Source organism: Lynx rufus, unplaced genomic scaffold (assembly GCF_022079265.1).
Source record: "Lynx rufus isolate CCGP_SWC_20201006 ecotype Redwood Valley unplaced genomic scaffold, mLynRuf1.p SCAF_7, whole genome shotgun sequence".
NCBI classification, from domain to species: Eukaryota; Metazoa; Chordata; class Mammalia; order Carnivora; family Felidae; genus Lynx; species Lynx rufus.
In genome coordinates this window covers 111,633,596-111,653,652 of record NW_025814889.1, presented here as the reverse complement: position 1 = coordinate 111,653,652, position 20,057 = coordinate 111,633,596, and the positions used below count along the sequence as shown (strand labels likewise).

At 41.5% G+C, this 20,057-nt stretch overlaps 1 protein-coding gene across 3 annotated transcripts in view; it reads left to right on the top strand.

Moving 5' to 3' along the window:
• POC1B (POC1 centriolar protein B) overlaps positions 1–20,057 on the top strand; it is a 97,321-nt gene that overhangs the window by 24,563 nt on the left and 52,701 nt on the right. For all 3 annotated transcript variants that reach the window (XM_047065222.1, XM_047065221.1, XM_047065224.1), the window contains exons 4-6: positions 1,983–2,162; positions 19,514–19,621; positions 19,757–19,872. In XM_047065222.1, the coding sequence (XP_046921178.1) occupies positions 1,983–2,162; positions 19,514–19,621; positions 19,757–19,872 (404 nt within the window). The remainder of the gene's footprint in view (positions 1–1,982; positions 2,163–19,513; positions 19,622–19,756; positions 19,873–20,057) is intronic.

The following is a 20,057-nucleotide window of genomic DNA, read 5'->3' as shown; positions in this document are numbered from 1 at the left end:
CAGGCTCTGAGCTGTCAGCACAGAGCCTGACGCAGGGCTCGAACACATGAGCTGTGAGATCGTGACCTGAGCTGAAGTCAGATGCTCAACCGACTGAGCTACCCAGGCACCCCTAAAAAAATTTTTTTTAATGTTTATTCATTTTTGAGAGAGAGAGAGAGAGAGAGAGGGAGAGGGAGAGGAACAGAGAGAGAGGGAGACACAGAATCTGAAGCAGGCTCTAGGCTCTGAACTGTCAGCACAGAGCCCCGTGACGGGCTCGAACCCACCAGTGGTGAGATCATGACCTGAGCTGAAGTCGGCCACCCAACCGACTGAGCCCACCCAGGTTCCCCACCCCCCCTTTTTAGAATTAATTAATTTTTTTAATGTTTGGTGCTGGTCTTATAGGGATAAATAAATCATCATTCCTGTCCTCAAAAAAACTCACAGCTTAATAGAAGGGAAAGAGGTCTATTTTTTTTTAAGTACTGTATAATGTAATAAGCAAAATAGATGTAGCAGATAAGGAGCAATTAAGCCTGCCTGGGTTGCTCAAGGAGGTTAGGGTGGGGGAACTAATCCAGGGTGAGAAAAAGCAGGAAGTGCAAAGCCAGAGGTGTGTTTGAAGCTCGGGGACTGTTCTGAGTCCAAAGTTCAGTGTAACAGCCGGATGCCTTGTGGAAGAACTTGGTCACTGTACCTTTTCTTGGAAGGTAGCCCGTGACACATTTACACTGAGATTTACATGCTTAGAATATGCTTTTAGCGAGGGAATAAGAACAGTATGTAGGTGACTGGAGGGGATAAACGATTAGAGCAGGGAGACCAGTTAAGAGGCTTTTGCAAAAATCTAGGTAAAGGATACATAGGGTGTATCTATCTGAATGTAAGCAGAGCTGATGTGGAAGAGGAAGAATTGGAAGGATATCTGGCAAGTGATAGCAGTATTTCTATCACTAAATCGGTTTTGTCGACCTATTGGATGTGGGAGGAGAAGGGGGAGTGGTTGAGTATGATTTCCAGGCTCTGCAAATTCTGTTGCCTGATGTGTTTCAAACAGTTATGTATAAATACAACTTCCTAAATGGAAAAAAAAATTGCTAAGTCTGGATGTAGTATAAAGTGAAGTATCCGGGGGAAATTTGGAGTCCTGACACAAGTAGTATTTCCCAGATGCCACCTTTGAACTCCAGGGTGTCTGCTAGCCTGCCCCTGACTATTTTAACTTTTTTTTTTTTTTCTGGTGTTTCTCCTAAATGCCACACATTATTTTCTCCATCTTTTCTTTCCTATTCTCCTTTTCCCATCCTAGCCAAGAAAAAAAAAAAAAAGCAGCAGCTGAAATTTCAAAGTATTGAGAATTGGAATACAGTTGTTAACCATTTGTCCTTTGTTTTGCTTGTGGGTGTAAGATTGGGCCCTGGGTGAGCAAGGCCTCGGATATGCCCCAGGGGCTGAGTTCTCATTGCTGGTAGGTGGAAACTCCGGTGAGTCAGAGAGTGAGATTACCTAGAGACATTCTGTAAAGGGGGAAATGGCAGAAGGGATGTCTCTTCCTTCCCAGCCCAGACTGCCAGTCCACACAACTTCCACGTGACCCCAGTTTGAAAACACTTCCTTGGAGCTGTTCACTGAATTGATCTTAGCTTTTCTAGGTTGCAGGTTCCTTAAACTGTTTACTGCTATTTCTAGAGGAACAACAGGAACTTAAAATTCATGGTAGAGATTTGTCCAGAATATTGTTTCTGTAGCTTCTAATTAAAACAAAAACAGCAAGTGCATTTCTGGGTGGGACCATGAGGGTCTTTTCTTGTTAAGTATCAGTTGTGACTTCAGTGAATAAAACTAGCTTTAAAGAGGGTTGATGAAGAAACTTTTCATACTTTCATCAGTTCTTTTACAGGAGTTAAACTGTTTTAAATGTTTCAAAGACTGTATACTGATTAGATATTGATTATACCTAAATCAAATTTTATAAATATTACACTGTTTATTTCCAGGAGAGGAAAATCCTCTGAATTTAAAGCTCATACAGCTCCAGTTCGAAGTATAGACTTTTCAGCCGATGGCCAGTTTCTAGCTACAGCTTCTGAAGACAAATCTATCAAAGTATGGAACATGTATCGCCAGCGTTTCTTGTATTCCTTGTACCGACATACCCACTGGGTACGCTGTGCCAAGTAAGTGTGAAGTTTCCTAATGAGATTTCCGCATTTTCTTTTTCCTGCTACGGTCTGTGTTTACCTCCCAACCCCCAGAAAAAGGGATCAAGGACAAATTCATTCATTCTTTCATTCAGCAAGTATTTGTCATGTGCCTGCCATGTGCTGGGAATAATAGTAAGCAAAACAGTCAAAACCCCCTACTGTCATGAGCTTCCATTCTAGAAAGGGGAGCTAGATAATAAACAGGTAGGAAAATGAGACAGTAGGTCAGATGGTGGTAAGTGCCGTGGAGAAAAAAACAGCGGGATTGGAAGAGGGCTGCAATTTTAAACAGCAACCGCCTCGCAAAGACAAGGTGGCCTTTAAGCAAAGATCTGACAGAGGGCAGGGGGTGAGGCTTGCATGTGTTTGGGAAAGGCCTGTCTCAGAGGAAACCAGTACAGAAGCCCTGGGGTGGGAGCTGGTGGCTGTTTGAAGACCGGCAAGGAGGCTGGTGTGGAGGAGAGTGTGGGGAAGCAACAGGAGCGTCGGGGAGGGAGGCTGCAGCTGGGTCGGGAACAGCTGACGGATGTTCTGAGCGACAGGAGATGCCACTGGAGCATGTGCATCTCTCTGACTAACATTTTATGGTTTTTTTGTTGTTTTTTTTTTAACGTTTTTTATTTTTGAGACAGAGACAGAGCATGAATGGGGGAGGGGCAGAGAGAGAGGGAGACACAGAATCGGAAGCAGGCTCCAGGCCCTGAGCCATCAGCCCAGAGCCCGATGCGGGGCTCGAACTCACGGACTGTGAGATCGTGACCTGAGCTGAAGTCGGCCGCTTAACCGACTGAGCCACCCAGGTGCCCCTCTGACTAACATTTTAATGCGATGGTTCCGACTGCTGTGCGGAGAAAAGCTGTCAGTCAGGGCAGAAGCAGGGGATGTCGTTAGGAGGCTGTGTGCAGTAGCTCAAATCCAGCTTGGACCAGGGTGTTGGCAGTGGAGATTTCGAGAAGTGGTCGGATTCCACCTGCCATTTGCAGATACAACCAACATACTTGCTGTCACATTGGATGTGACAGGGAAGGAGGAACTAAGAGTGACTCCACAATCTGGCAATCTATTGGGACAAGTACTATTGTGTTACAATGTCAGCTAACAACCATGGAGCCCTTTCTATTTCCAAGAGACACCGCCTAAGTACTTAAAATAATTCCCTATCAGAACTGCCCTGGGAGAGTAGGGCTATTGTGTGGGTTTTTTATTATTATTGTTTTAAATTTTTTTTTTAGGGCTATTGTTTTTTTCCCCTGTTTTGCAGCTGAAGGAAGTGAGTTTCAGAGTTAAAGTTAGAACTTGTCTATTTGAAAGTGATAGAAGCCCAAAGAAATTATTTCTCTCCTCTCCAAGTTGTTAATTGGCTGATGTTTGGTGACCTTGGAGTAGAGAACCAGGGGCTGCAGGCCTCGAGAGAGACTGTCTACATGCCGGCCCTGGTGGTGAGGTCACTGCCAGCTCTAAGCCGAAGTCCTCATAGCTTTGCGACTGGACAGGAAAAGCTCCTACCTTCAGTTAGAAAAGAACTATGGGCAACTCTCAGCTTGGAACCCGTGCCCATCCCTTCACCAGGGAGTAAGATACCGTGGTTGTCACAGGTTAGCCAGGCACCTGACAGAGACCAGTCATCCCAGTCTGAGGGGTGAGAGGGCATACCAACCATGTGTTCTGGTGGTGGACAGAGAGGACAGCTCTTAAAAGAAGGGGGCTGGCATCGACGTGGTCCCCGGGGGGAAATCTGTGCAGGCTGCAGCCAGCCGACCGTGTGCACACTGTATGAAACAATGTGCCAGGCATCTTCAGCTCTGACGTGGTGGAGTGGTAGTGGGAGCCTCGCTCTGTCTTGCCTTCTACCCTGTGCTGCTGTCATCATGCTCTTAGTGGGACATTATTGTTCAGGTGTTGATTATAATCTATGGTAGTGAGTCTAAGAAGAAGACAAAAGGTTCTACTTTTAGCCAATAGTTTTTTTCTTCTAGAGTTGTCAGCTACTTTTGACTCTGGCCAAAAGAAATACAGAAAGTATTATTTCTATATATGCCTTATAGCTGTGTGGTCAAGAACATGGACCTGGGACCTAAATATATAGGTTAAAATTCCAGCCCCAGCACTTACCAGCTCTGTGACCTTTGGGAAAATTACCTAACTTCTCAGTGCCTTAGTTTTCTTACCTGTAAAATTAGGCTGATGATAATAGTAACCTGCCACACAAGTTGTCATGGTATTTAAGTGAGTACATATACATAAAACATTTAGAATCATGCCTCCCATGGAGTAATCACTAGACAAATCTTAACCATCATCCTCATCCTCATTGGACATCTCAATCTTGTTTTGTTTTTAAAGCTATTATATAACTTGAGTTGATAATTTTTTCCCACCTAAGAAGGTGACATATGTGAAGGTCCCAAGAGGCTGGTCAGATCACTTGTATTTATGTATTAAGTGATGTACACAGAGATCTATCATCTAGTGGATCAATCCCAGAGAACAGACAGAGGCACAAAAAGCTAGGCCAAGTACTGGGAGTCATTATTTAGCCCCCACTAGGACTGACTCTGGAGATGTTTGGCAAAGACACTGGTTTTTGTTACCTTTATCAGGTGGCTCATCAAAAGCAAAACCATTGAATGAGAGCCATTATTTATCCATTGGGTCCCTATGTGTCTGTTTTCTTCCTGAAATAATTTAAGGTGGTTTATAATAAATGCCATACAACTAGAGGGAATGAAGAGACATTTCTATGTAGAACTGTGTCACCTTGGGTAGTGCAAATTTGGCAGGTTTAGCCTGAGTTTCCTGCAACCAAGGGATTGATGGAATGATGGTGGCTGACATGTCTTCATGTTTTTAAACAAAAAGGAATCCCGACAAGTTGTTCAGATAAGAGAAAATTTTTCCTGTAGAAGATTCTAGGAGATATTTTATTCCTTGTCCTTGTACCGAAGCATGTATGTATAATATAAATGCTAAAGAAGGGGCGCCTGGGTGGCTCAGTCGATTGAGCGTCTGACTTCAGCTCAGGTCATGATCTCCCGGTTGGTGAGTTTGAGCCCCACCCCACCCCACCCCCTTCGGACTCACTGCTCTCAGACTGTCAGTGCAGAGTCTGCTTCAGATCCTCTATGCCCCTCCCCTGCTTGCGCTCTCCAGTTTTTTTAAAATAAATGTTTTTTAAACATTTAACATAAAAATAAATGTTTTTTGAAAATGCCTAAGAAAAGGTATTGCTACTGTAAGACAGAGAAATGTATAAAAGGTTGAAAAGGTCACCAATAATATAAAATTTTGGTCTTCAAAATATTCCTTTTATTTTTTTTTGGTCAGTCCTTCAAAGTTTTTATTCTTTTTTGTTTGTTTTGGGTTTTTTTTGTTCCTGCTTTGTACCACATGTCTGTGCTGCGTGTCAAGTAAGTAGAAATGAGAACTGCAGTCTTAGCCTCAAGGAGCTTTTCTGTTTTATGGTTCAATGGAAACAAAACACATACAAAATAAGTATAAAATGACGTCTCCTATGGGAAGATGATGCACAAGGGGTAAGGGCAGTGGGGCATTGAACTGGACTTGTGTGAGGAAACGCCAAGGAGGACATTGCAGGCCCAGACAAAACGCCAAGGAGGAGGGACGGACAGGAGAAGAAGAGGCTTGCAGCCGTCTCGTCAGATGGGGACTGGTGGCCAGCCACTCACAGAGGGAAGGAGCAGGAGTAAGCTCTGTGGCCTGGGAAAATGTTTTGTGCTCTGGGAATGTTAAATTTTCAGCTGTTGCCTGACACAGGAAGTAAAGTGGGATGAGGGAGAGGAAAGGTGGGGAAGGCTCAGGGCCATGGGTGTTTTGAAAAGACTTTGGACTTCATCCTCCAAGTAACACGGAGACACTGGAGGGCTTGGGATTGGGAAGAAGCATGATCGTTCCTGAGCTCTTTGTAAAATGCTCTTACAACCCACAGCATGACTGCTTTAGATGGTTGGCGTGAGATAGGTCAGGATTCACATGCCTGCCACATCGTTACCCTCGGGCGAGTTAGTCCATGACTCTCAGCCTCAGCGGGAGGTGAGGGTAACGAGGCTTCTCAACTGGACTGTTGTGAGGATGAGAAATATAGTGTTCAGGACTGCGTGACGCCACAAGCCTGCCCTACCTCCCGCTGAGTAACTTTAGGGAGAGACTGGGGAACTGGGGAAGGGCCCAGCATTTGGTTTTAAACCTCTCATCAATTAGAGAGAAGACAGTGGTGGAACCCTGCACTTCTGTCTGCTTAGCATCTGTTCTCTTTTCTGGTGACGGTGCCCAAGCATTCCCTGAGCTTTCCCTGAGCCCTCCCCTACAGTCCCTCTGTATGTGTATAGGTACTGGTGTGGCCTGATCTCCAGTCCCAGAAGAGGGCATTCAGCTCAGGCTTGCCATCCAGAACAGGGCATCTCCCTCCTACAGGAGTTAGTGAGTCTTGTTAGAAAAGCAGGCCTTTCCCCTGAGATTGCTACTTTAAGCTTCTTCTTTTTTTTTAGTTTATTTATTTATTTTAATAATCTCTACACCCCATATGGGGCTCGAACTCATGACCCTGAGATCAAGAGTCTCGTATTCTTCCGACTGAGCCAGCCAGGCACCCCTTGGGCTTATTGAAACCTGTGGTTACTGAGGGACACCGTTGGCTAACAGTTGACCTGAGAGTGGTGCTGATTCAGGGGACAGCAGAGCTGTGAGCTTGAGAAGGAAAGAATTGCTATCTGATTACATGGTATGGTTTCTGGATACAGTTATACCTGGTTTTATTAACATGTGTTTGTGTGTGTGTGTGTGTGTGTGTGTGTGTGTGAGAAATGAGCCTTAAAAATTCTCTCACTTTAAAAAAATTTTTTTAATGTTTATTTATTTTTGAGAGAGAGAAAAAGAGACAGAGTGTGAGCAGAGAAGAGGCAGGGAGAGAGGGAGACACAGAATCCGAAGCAGGCTCCAGGCTCTGAGCTGTCAGCACAGAGTGCAACGCGGGGCACAAACTCACGAACTGTGAGATCGTGACCTGAGCCGAAGTCGGGCACTTAACCGACTGAGCATCCAGGCACCCCTCTCTCACTTTTTTTTTTAAGAGGCACTTTCTGTAAGATTTGATAGCAGAACAGAGTTTGGGAAAAGTGGGGGTTATTCTCACATCCAGTGATGTGCACTCAAGACATCTGTTTTATCTTCACCCCCAGTGCCACAGTCTTAGTTTTAGCATCAGGGGCTCTCATAGACACTTTTGCAGTAACCTCCTAAATGGTCTTCCTAACTTCAGATTTGCCCCATTCTCCCACCCTTACCCACCCCCCCACCGCCCTGCCACCTCCAAAGAGACCTTTGTGAAATGCAAATCTGGTTGTACTGTTCCTCAGGTGAAAGCTATTGGTGACTCCTTGCCCTGGCTTGCCTGCTCTGCCTTCCTGTCACAACTTTGTCTTTGTCCCCTTCCCCATCCCCTTCTTGCAGCTATACTGAGATCCTGTGTGTGATGCTCTGCTGCGTTCTGTGCCTTTCCCAAGTGCTGCCCGCTGTGCCTGGAATGCCCCCAAATCCACCACCCCTTTCCCCATGCGGCTCTGCAGCTCTCCTTCCAGGAAGTGTTGACGGTTCTCCCAGGCCCCACTTATTACGAGTCCTCTACGCCACTGAATTGTCTTGCTTATGAGGTCCTGTCTGCTTAGGCCTCTCTTCCCTATTAGACTTTGGATTGTAAGTATTTTGTTCAGATTGTATTCTCTTGACAGGCCCTGTTCGAAATTCTGTAGATACCATAGAAAGCAAAACAAAACTCCCAGTCTCGTGGAGCTCCTTCTACCAAAGGGAGATAGACAATTAAAAAATGTACTAGTGATATGTGCCCTGCAGGAAAATACCGTGGAGTCACAAGGTAGAGAGTGATGGGGTTGGCAGGTGCTCCTTTACACACGGCTCAGGGAAGACATCCCTGCTCAGGTGACTCTGAAGGGAGGGAGCTGATGAGGCGGGTGTGAGGCAGAGTCAGACGGTGTGAGAAGCACTACAGTGTCATGATGGGGTGGGGAAGTCTCAGAGGAGTTGTGCAAAAATGTGGGTTGAATGAATCAGTGAGGGGTGTGCAGGTAGTTTTGGTAGGAGTTTTCCAGGGGCTTCTTCAAGGAAGAGTCATTTCTGTGGATTTTTAATATCGAATGTAGGAGGACTGTACATGCATGTTATGAAGGAGAATGTTTATGGGGCTTCACTGTTCCGTTTCGGCCGATCCCTATTCAGATTGACAATTTTGTACTGAGCTTGCCTACTCTTAATGGAATGCCTTTATCTCTCTGGTGCCTTGTGGTTCTGTTCTTTTGTTTTTATCTGTTCTTTTCTTACTGTTTGGCATCAGTGATTCATGCGAAACTCTTCCGAGGTCTCTCTGGAGGAATGTTCTTTGATAAATAATTTGGTTAAATCGAATGGGTAAGGATTTCATCTTCTTGGCAACTTTCCATATGTGTGCTCTACAACATGTTTAGAGATTCTTCCTCATGTGTTTATTGTAATCTTTTTTTCCTTGGCTCATGCTACTGTAGTTAGACAACAGGAGCATTGAGAGGGCCCAACTGACCACTCAGGCCCACTCAGGCCAGCTGACAGTCTGCAGTGTTTGTCTTCCTGTGAGAACTTAGCCTTGCTAGGGTCAGCCCAGTTCAGGGCTTTCTTCCAAAGTTCTGAAGGCCCATTTTCACTTTTTACTCAGAGGTGAGAATGGTCAGGGGGCACTGAGTCATGCTTAATAAACTTAGGAGAGTCTGAAACATAAGCCAGATGCCAATTTATTTATTTATGACAACAACACTAACTTTCAAAGGGACTAGAATGTTTGTCTGTCTCAGTCAGGGCCTTCCTCCTTCACTGACAGAGTGAGAACAAGAGCTCGATGGGCCCTGGAATGAAAGCAAGAAAGTTTGTTGAAAAAACAAAATCTTGATGGACAGTTTTCTCAGGTTTGAATAGAGCAATGGGGCCATCTCTGCCACATGCACACACCTGCCAAGGAAACTGCATGATCAGCTGGTCGGGTGCCCCCTCCCCCAGGCCAAGCAGGAGACAACTGATGACTCTTGCCTCTGGCGGTTGCTGGGTGCTTCCTCTCTGGTAACAAGTGCTGCAGTACAGTTGATTGGATTCAGCAGAGAGGCAGTGCCCTGTAGTACAGCTCCCTCGCATGTGATCCTGGGAACACGCCTCAGTCTCTCCGAGCCTTGCTTGGTCTGCTCTCCTATAAAATGGGTACAAAGAGGTACCTTCCTCATAGAGTCTTCGTGAAAATTAAAGTGAATGAATATAAAGTGTCAGTTCATGTCAGCTTTTAACTCCCTCATATTCCATTTTTTTTTTCTTTCTACAGATTTAGTGGAGTCACCAATTAGGTTGTGTTCCCAAGTCATTTCGCACATTTGCACACAGTGTTTGGGGTTGCTACTACAAGTAGCTACTATTTATCCATTGGCTGTACTTCATGTATTTAACTATCAGAGGGTAACTGTATTTCTAAATACTTGGGTCTGAAAATCTCTGCCTTTTAATTGGAGAGCTTAACCCATTTATATTTATGTAACCCTTCCTATGCTTAGTTTTAAGTCTACCATCTTACTCTGTGTTTTCTATTTGTCCCATTTGTTTATTTCTTTCTCCCTTTCTTTTGGATTGCTTATTTCTTAGTATCCCATTTTATCTCCTCTTTGGGCTTTTTAGCTTTTTTCTTTGTCTTGGGTTTTTGTTTAGTGGTAACCTCTAGAAGTTACAGTCTACATCCTTAATATATCACAGTCTACTTTTGAATTAATTTGTGCAGTTTTATATATAATATTAGAACTTATAAAAGTTCTAATGTCAGAACTTAGAAAAATTTATCTCCAATTTCCCAATTCTTAACAGTTTTACATCTGTATATGGTATGAGCTCGCAATTCATTTCTTTTAAATAAGAAACAAAAAAGTCTTTATATTTGCCCTCATATACTTTTCCAGTGCTCTTTAAACTAGATCCAAGTTTCCACCTGGTATCATTTCCCTTCAACCTAAAAAACTTCAGGTACTATTTCTTGTAGTGTGGGTTTCCTGGTGATGAATTCTCTCTCTTTGTGTATCCATTTTGATTTATCTTATCTTATCTTGAGAGAGAGGGAAGGCACAAGTTAGGGAGAGAAATACTCTTAAGCAGGCTCCATGCCCAGTACAGAGCCTAATGTGGGACTTGATCTCAAAACTGTGAGATTATGACCTGAGCTGAAATCAAGAGTTGGACCCTCAACTGAGCCACCCAGGCACTCCTGTTTATCCTTTTTTCTTTTTTTTTAATATGAAGTTTTATTCATATATGGAAACTAAACACTACAAAAAAGGGCAATCATGGGCCCTTTGGAATCAGACAAGAAACATGATAAAAATTTTTCCAAAAATTCTCATACAATCATTTGTATGAGAAATAGCTATTTTTGATATGCCCTGTTTATCCTTTTTAAATGATATTTTTGCTGAGATGTAGAATTCTAATTTAGTGGATACTTTTTCTTTTAGGACTTAGGGGATGTCCTTTCATTGTCTTCTGCTTTGCATTTTTTCTTTTTTTTTTTTCATGTGAAGGCAGCAGTCATTTTTATTGTTATTCTCCTATATGTAATGCACCTTTTTTTTTTTTTATAGCAATCTGACTGTAATGAGCCTACCTATGGTTTTGTATATTTTTCTCATGGTTTATGGAACTATGTGGATATAAGGATTGATATTTTTATCACATTTGGTAAATTTTTGTTTATTCTTCATATATCTTTCTGCCCTCATTTCTTTCTCATCTTTTTCTGGGATTCCAAATTCACATATGTTCAATTTTTATATCATCCCATAGTTTTTTGAGGCTTTGCTTATTTTCTCAAATTTTTTTTCTCTTTGCGCTTCAGTTTGTATAGTTTCTATTGGCCTATCTTCAGCTTCCCTGGTGTTTCTGTTCCAGCAATGTCTAATCTACTGTAAGCTTACCCATTTCTCTGATGAGATTCCTCATTTGTTTGTTCATTATGTCCATCATTTCCTTTAAATCCTAAACATATTTATAATCATTGTTTAAAGTTCTTGTCTGCTAATTCTAACATCTATGTCCTATCTAGGTCAAGATTCTCTGCTTCTTTGTATGTCTTGTGATTTTTTAAAAATTGTGTGCCCACTTGTTGGGAGGAACACTGGGTGTTGTATGGAAACCAATTTGACAATAAATTTCATATTAAAAAAAAATAATAAAATAAAATTGTGTGCCCAAACATTGCTAAGTGAGAACATAAAGTACTCTATCATCTCTAAAAAGTGTTGAGTTTTGTTCTGGTAAGCAGTTAACTCTTTGATGGCTCAACTAGATTCTCTTGAGGTTTGGATTTCGACTGTTTTAGAGTAGCCTTGACACTTGGGCTATAGTACTAGTGGCCTTTCTGGGGCTGCCACCAAATGTCTGAAGCATTCTGCAAAATCTGCCCAGAACTTGAACATCTCTCAGTTCAATGTAACCTCTGGCATCTTTGTTCAGCTCATAGTCTCCAGTGGTTGTTCTCTGCCAAGCCTTTTTGCCCAGAGCATTAGCAGCTTTGTTTTTGACCAAACTCAAGGGGCCTCAGAGGCAGATTTTTTTTGGTTTCTGCTCTTCATAGCTCCTCTCTCACACCCTGTCTTCAAACTTCCAGCCCTTTAGCCCAGTTCTGCATTCTGATTTTTGTTTCCTCTGCTCAGTTGGACTGCTGCTGTCTCCTTGGGCTCTATGTCTTTGTGCCATGGTTTGGAAAATACTCCCGGGTAGAAATCTGGGATAGGTTTGGTGTTCGCCTCGTATGTGTTATCTGCCTCTCACGATTCACAACTGTGTGCTATCTCTTCTCCGGTGCCTGAAAACAGTTGCTTCATATATTTTGCCCAGTTGTATGATTGTTTATAGTAGGAGAATAAGTCTGATAACCATTAATCCCTCTGTCTAGAACTTCTGTCAAAGGAATTTATTGGAGCCTACCAAGCCATTTCAGAATTCACATGGGTGAGTTAAACGTGTAAGAATAGCCAACAAAAAAAATGACAAGAAAGAGAATAAGAAGAAACTTGTCCAACCAGCTGTCAGAACACAGTATAAAATTATAGAAGTTAGGGGTGCCTGAGTGACTCAGTCGGTTGGGCATCTGACTCTTGATCTTGGCTCAAGTCATGATCTCCTGGTTTGTGAGTTCGAACCCTGTATTGGGCTCTGTGTTGGCAGTCTGGAGTCTGTTTGGGATTCTGTTGCTCCCTCTCTCTGCCCGCCCCTCCTCCTTGTGCACATGCATGTGCTCTTTCTCTCTCCCTCTCTCTCTCTCAAAATAAATAAATAAATAAACTTAAATAAAATAAAATTATAGAAATTAAAATATGGTGATAATTGTATAATATTAGGAAAAAAAGGTCATAGAAAGACTAGAAGCATAGCCATGTATGTTTTATGATAGATGATATTTCCAATCAGTGGGGAACTGGATGGACTGTTTAATATAAAGTTAAAACAACTGGATTTCTGTTTGGAAAAATATAAGTGGGATTTCTATTGCATACCATACATTTACCAAATTTGTAGATGAATTAAACAACTAAACATTAAAAATTGTTCAAGTGATACTGCTCTTCCTCCTGATATATGAGCAGTGTATTGAAATGAATGTAGAGGGTTAGCAGAGCAATTGTTTTTCCCTTTAGTATTTGAATTTTAAACATACACCGTGGACTTAAGTAATTAAAATTCTGTGTCTGTCTGTGTTTAGTACTTACCATAAGTTTGTTCTTGGAACCTCGACCTATTCTCTGTGGCATAGAGATGGTGCCTATTCGTGTAGGAGGTGATGAATAACTAGCTATGTTCTTTGGAGTAGTGTCGTTTATGATGATACATTTTAATTCACAGAAATATTTTTAAGATATGCTGTCTATTGGAAAATATATTCATGCTTTTAAAATATAAATTAGTATAGTCTTTTTAGAAATCAATTTGCAAACTATATCAGATGTCTTTGGTGCAGTGACTTCACAACTGGAAATGTATTCTAAATACCCTTTTGTATGCAAAAGAAAAAGCTTTGTATTCAGAGGTATTGCTTTCAGTATAATTTATAATGGTGAGATATTGGAAAGAACCAATTTTCCAAATAAAACTATTTCAAAAAATTTATACTATTATGTAGCCATTAAAAGGAGAGTATATGCAAGTAATAACATGAAAATGTTCATTTTGGGGTGGGGAGCAAAATTCAGAACTCTAGATTATAATATAAAAGATAAAGTACCTGTCATACGTACAATGGTTAAGTGTGATTTTGAGTGATGGCACTATGGACTGTTTTTTTACTTACTGTATTTTCCTTTTTTTAACATTAAATTTTTCTTTAATGACTAATGAAGAAAACATTGATCATTATATATATATAATGTTATCTTTTTTTAGTGGCAAAGAAATTTTCTAATAGGTAAAATTATTATAGCCCTGTATTTTTTAAAATAATGTATATTCTTGGATAATGTGTGCTTTTTTATAGTGTCCTCAATCAAAAATAAGTAGAGGCTATTGAGCCAACTTGTCCAACATTATTGCTTTTCCAGGATTAATTTTTAGGGGAAAAGTCTACCTTTAATTTTCAGTTGTTGGTAGTGTTACAAGTGATCTTTGACCATCTGAATTGCAGCGATTTTTCTTTGTAGTGGCAAGAGATATATACATATAATACATATATGTATGTGTGTATGTATATATATAATCGACCTTACCATTTTAACCATTTTAAAACATACAGTTAGATGTCATTAGGCATATTCATGCTGTGTAACAAACTGTAGCTTTTAAACAGCAGCTTTCATTGGCTCTAATATTAAGTTAAACCCAAATATCTTAAACAAATTTTTTAACTGTCTTAAATGTTTCCTAGGGACCTACTCCGTGCCATGCACGGTGTCTGGGGATGCAACAGTGAACAAGACAGACATGGTTTCTGTCTTCTTGGAGCTTACATGTGTTGGGGAAGTAAACAGAATGCTTGATTGCAAGGATGACCTAAGTATGAACCGGAGCTACTCTAAGACCACATGCTGAGGAACTAACCTACTGGGGGTCAGGGGGTGGCAGTCTGGAAGCCTTCCTGAGGAAGTGACACTGAGCAGAGACTTGCAGGATGAGTAAAATCTTCTTATGTATTTTAAACTAGATAAAGAGTAGGGGGCAGCATTTGAGGTGCAGGGAACAGCACATGAGGAAATGCCCGAGGCAGGAGCAAGGACCTGAGAGAAGAGGGGTGTGTGCCAGGAAGAGTAGGGTGATAAAGGGACCGGAGGGCAGACCCCAAGGACCTGGTAAGCAGTGGTAAGGATGCTAGGCTTTTCACCAAGGGAAATGCAAAATCATCAAAGGGTTTTAATCAGAGAAATGGGATTCAATGTTTAAAGATCACTTTTGTTGCTTGCGGAGGATAGAAGACATTGGTTCCCACTGTGGTTTGAAGAGGCAGGAACTGATGTGTGGAGTGTGGAGGTGTAGAGGAGGAAGAGGCACAAAGCATGACTCCTAGGCTTCTGGCCTGAGGGACTATTTGCTGAGAAACGGCACACTGGAGAAGGACAGTTTAGGGAGGAAGACGATGAGTTCAGATTTGGACAAGCTCAGAGTTGGAGGTGCCTGCAGGATATCCAAGAGGAGACGCCCAGTAGGCAGTTACACTTATGGGTGGAGATCCCAGGAGAGAAGTCTGGGCATATAAATGGTAAATGACCCAACAAATAATTAACATGTTTCATGGCATACTTAAATCTTTTTATATCTCTTTCATCTGCTTTCTGTCTCTCAGCAGCTGTAGGAATGAATCCTGTTACTGCAATTAACAGATGGGTTCTCTTCTGATGCTGACCAACACTTAAAAAAGTATAAATGTTTTGCTTATTGCCTTGAACTTCACCTTCAGTGTGTAAACACAGAATCCCACCAAAGCAAACTCTGAGACTGCCAATATATTTTTTTAATGAGTCTATGAAAGTTTAGTTCTGAATGCAGTCCAAACACCCTCATTATACAAATAGAAAACAGTGGCCAGTGTGGTTTTGAATTTCACAGGGTTACATAGCCGGACAGTTGCAGAATTGGCCCTAGAATTCAGGACCGTGTACTGACTGGGCAGTCTATTTCCACTACTTTTTACTGCTTCCCCCTCCTATTGAATAGCTGCTGGCTTCAAAGTCCAATTACTAATTATTTATTTCTCAGTAGACATGGAACAGTGCCTACTCTGTTTGGTGTCAGAAGCCTGAGGGCTGGAAATGTTTTTTCTATAGAACATTTATTCCAATGATAAGAGATTTCCAAAGGAAGTTTTTGGTTTCTTATGAAAGCACTTTGAAACTTCTCATGGTTCATGGACCCCTTTGGCTCTCTAATATGTGAATAGCTCTATGGCTGTGCATATGGTAATACAATTTTACATACAGTTGCAGGAACCCCATAGATTCCAAGTTAAAGAACTCCTGTTATGCCACTGGGCTATTCTCAATGACCTGTGAACCAGTTTTTCTAGAAAGAAGTTCAGTAGTTTCCTGATTCTCTCAAATAAGTACCAGTATATTTAAGAGATTGAACAGTGGTTCAATTAACTTCCCAGATGCCTTACAGACAGTTCCTGTCTGATCATCTGCCAGTCACTATTGACTAATATAATGTCTATCTCTATGACACACTTTCTGGAAGTTTTAAAAGGTAGTCGAGTGGTGCTGAATTAGAGAGTTAGAAATCTGGTGATGTCTCAGTAGAAATTTTATATCCTCTTAACACTCTTAAAATTGATAACCCAGTTAGATGTTGTTTAAGCCCTGACAAAGGAAAGGACTGTCCTTTACTGACCGAAGTCAGGGCAAAGAGAAGCCTCTTTTATTGGTGCCAACCTATTTTTGATGTATCTAATTCAAAATAAAAGGAGAGAAGATACAAACCACCAGCCTCACTTATAACCCTTCCCAAGGCAACCCCCCCCCCCCCACAAAACAAAACAAAACAAAACAAAACACATATATAGAGAACATATGCAGGCATTATAACGTGGTGTCCGGAGGAGGGGGACAGCCTTAATCTCCAGTCCCCCTTTGGTCATGTTGAGCTGGGGTAGAACACCCCCCACCCCACCCCTCCCCAGGTTCTTCCCCTCCTTTCCCTCCACTTATCTGACTTTTGCATCCCCTTCATTTCTTTAGTACCTAGAAGTTCTCCGGGGCTATAGCCCTTCCTGCTCAGGATGAATTTCTAGCCGGCCAAGATACCCCCTTTTCTTTATTCACAAGTTTCTTTAAAATCCTGTTGCTTCCGTGGAACTTCTGTTGACAAATTGGCACCTTTGTGTTTCAAACTCTTTTCTTAGCACTATCTAAAATGCTGCTGTGTGCCCTTCCTAGAGTGCAAACGTCATGAAGGCAGGGATCTTACCAGTCTCATTCACCACTGTATTCCAGTTACCCAGGACAGGGCCCAGTGCCTGGTTTTGGAGGTATAAAATATTTGAATCAATGAATATGTTCCCCCATAAACTCCCCAAGGACACTGACAACGTATGGCAGCAGAGGCCGGTCTTTATTAAAGGATAGTCTAGTGGTTAGCCTGTCAGGTAGAGCCCAGTCACCTGGCCTCCTAAGAGCACTGCCTCATGGTTTCCCTCCACTTTAGAACTTTCCGTGGTTACCCAGAAGCCACACTGAACTTCTGTGCTCTAAATAATTTAGCCAGTTGAAGAAAGTTGCCTTTCTGTCAGGGACTTAAGCAGAGTGACCGAGAGGTTTGGCTGTGGAACCGGACTGCCTGGTTCAAATCTTCCTGCTGTGTGACTGGCAGTTTACCGATCCCTTTATGTGCCTTGGTTTATTCGCCTGTGATATGAGGCGACCAGTAGCACCTGTTTAGTAGGATTATTTTGAGGATTAAACAAGTTGTTATAGGTGATGTGTTAAGAACCATTCTCGGACATGTGTGCTCAATAAATGTAGGCAGGATAATGATGATAATGGAGGTGGTGGTATTTGGCCAATAATGTCGAAGTTGAGTATTTTTATACTTTGTTTTTAATTTGATCACTTCATCTTTATATTAAACATTTCTTTTATCATGGCTTTCTTAAAATGTAAGGATCAAGTAATCTCTTAGAAATACTTATTTAAAATACTCACATTAAGTGATTTCTAAAAGGTAACTTGTTGGGGCACCTGTGTGACTTGGGGTTAAACGTCTGACTCTCGATTTCAGCTCAGGTCACGATCTCACAGTTCGTGGGATCAAGCCCCATGTTGGGCTTTGTGCTGACAGTGCAGAGCCTGCTTGGGATATTCTCTCTCTCTCCTTCTCTCTCCCCCTCCCCCACTAATGCTCTCACTCTCTTTCTCTCTCAAAATAAATAAACATTAAAAAAAGATAACATTAAGAAACAGTTTGAGGGGCGCCTGGGTGGCTCAGTCGGTTAAGCGGCCGACTTAGCTCAGGTCACGATCTCGCCGTCTGTGAGTTCGAGCCCCGCGTCGGGCTCTGTACGGACAGCTCAGAGCCTGGAGCCTGTTTCAGATTCTGTGTCTCCCTCTCTCTGACCCTCCCCTGTTCATGCTCTGTCTCTCCCTCTCTCAAAAATAAATAAAACGTTAAAAAAAAAAAAAAGAAACAGTTTGATTCTATGTATTAGTTGCATTACTATGTATTATTATATTTTCATAAGGATACTGAGCAGGTTTTTCTTCCCTGGTCTGTATAACATATGCTTCATCTACTTGAAGCCTTTCTATAATACTGTCCTTCATATGTTAATCTTTCTCACATATTTTCTGGAGGAAAAGATTAATAACATACTATGTTATTATAAAATCAAACTGAACTACCCAGCTCGGAAGACATTTTCTTGCAAGGTTACTTGCCCGAATTTAAAAGATTATTTCACAAAGAACTTAATTACGTTCCTATGTCCCTTTTTTTATATGGTAAATCCATAAATGACAGATTCAAAGTTTCTGTCAGGAAGAATTATTTTTAGGTTAGCCTTAAGAACAGAGAGGGAGGAGAGGAGTGAGAGAACACGAAACACCCCTTCAATTATAATCCACACCCTTAACTGATGACCTTTATAGTAATCTGGGCATAGAGGGAAAGTACAAATAAAATGAAACATAATTGGTCTATGACCTAAGTCTGTCGTTTTTTGTTGTTATTACTAAAATATTAATAATAAAAAACTATTCATAGTTTCCCAATGGTCTAAAAATTTTCAGTTTTTTTTTTTCTTGGTCTTCTACTCTTCTGTTTTTCTCCTACCACTTAGGGGAAAAAGAACGAACTTTGGAAAGATTCTTAAAGGAAGAGAGTGCATAAAAACAGTAGATGAAATGTCTGAGAACGCACTCATTTGTTTTTAATGGGACATGTGGATGATAGGTGTGTCCATGAATCAGGACCTTCAGTTCTGTATAAATGAGCTATCCACTGGAGATTTAGGGCCTCCCAAGGTCCAGGAAACTACGGGCTTGGGGAGTTGATGCTTTTGTTGGTAGTATCATTTAATTTTAATTCTCAACATGCTGATCTGTTTCTTCTGAAGAGCTTCAGTACAGGGTTAGTGGGATGAATAGTAAAGGCTCTCTTAGATCACATGGATAATACCAGAAAATGACAAAAATAGAAGAAAGAGACAAAAAATACTTATGGGCCACCTGGGTGGCTCAGTTGGTTGAGCGTCTGACTTTGACTCAGGTCGTGATCTCGGGTTCGAGCTTCTCATCGGGCTCTATGCTGACTCAGAGCCTGGAGCCTGCTTCAGCTTCTGTGTCTCCTTCTCTCTCCCTGCCCCTCCCCCACTCTCTCTCTCTCTCTCTCTCTCTCTCTCTCTCTTTCTCTCTTTCTCTCAAAAATAAATAAATATTTTTTGAAAAAAGAATACTTACAAAAACAACAACAAGGTACTTGGCTTAGGAGGAGGGCAAAGTTGAATCAAAGACCTAGAACAAGTGCTATAAAACTAAATCATTTAAATAAAGTAAGAAAAGGAAAAAAAATTGGCTGGTCTATATAGTATATTTTGATTTTTTTTAACGGTCTGTCATTGTGCTTATAATTTGTTATGCTTATTTTTAGTTGGAGAGATGGTTGTAGGATATGACTTTGCTGCATGGTGTGCTAGCAGTGGTCTCTGGTATTTAATATATGTACAGCCTGATGTGTGTGTGTGGGAGTGTGTGTGTGTGTGTGCATAGGGAGTGGGGGTGATTGTCAGGAGCCTTTCACAAAGATAATCTTCTTGTGCTTTCCAGATTTTCACCTGATGGAAGGCTAATTGTATCATGTAGTGAAGATAAAACTATTAAAATTTGGGATACCACAAATAAGCAGTGTGTTAATAACTTCTCAGATTCTGTAGGGTAAGTCCATTCTCTTTGGGCATTTATGTGGTTATATGGGTTAGTTTGCTAAAGAGGCATTTAATTATTAAGTTCAAATAAAGAAATAAAGGTGAAGAAATCAAAATATTAGACTATCTTATTCTTTCCTTCTAGGTTTGCAAATTTTGTGGGTTTTAACCCTACTGGTACATGCATAGCTTCAGCAGGTTCTGATCATACCGTGAAAATCTGGGATATAAGAGTAAACAAATTGCTCCAGCATTATCAAGGTAACAGTTTCCATGACAACAGAGTCCAGGTGCTGCCTGGCCTACTCCAGGAAACTCTTAAAACCAGCAGCCTATGCTTCTCAGTGGGGTGTGGCTCTCTCAGACAGGGTCACGGGCTGCCTTTGATTTGACTAGAGGACAATTAGTTGCATCAATAGCGTGGTCTGAGAAGCTGGCGTGGATGT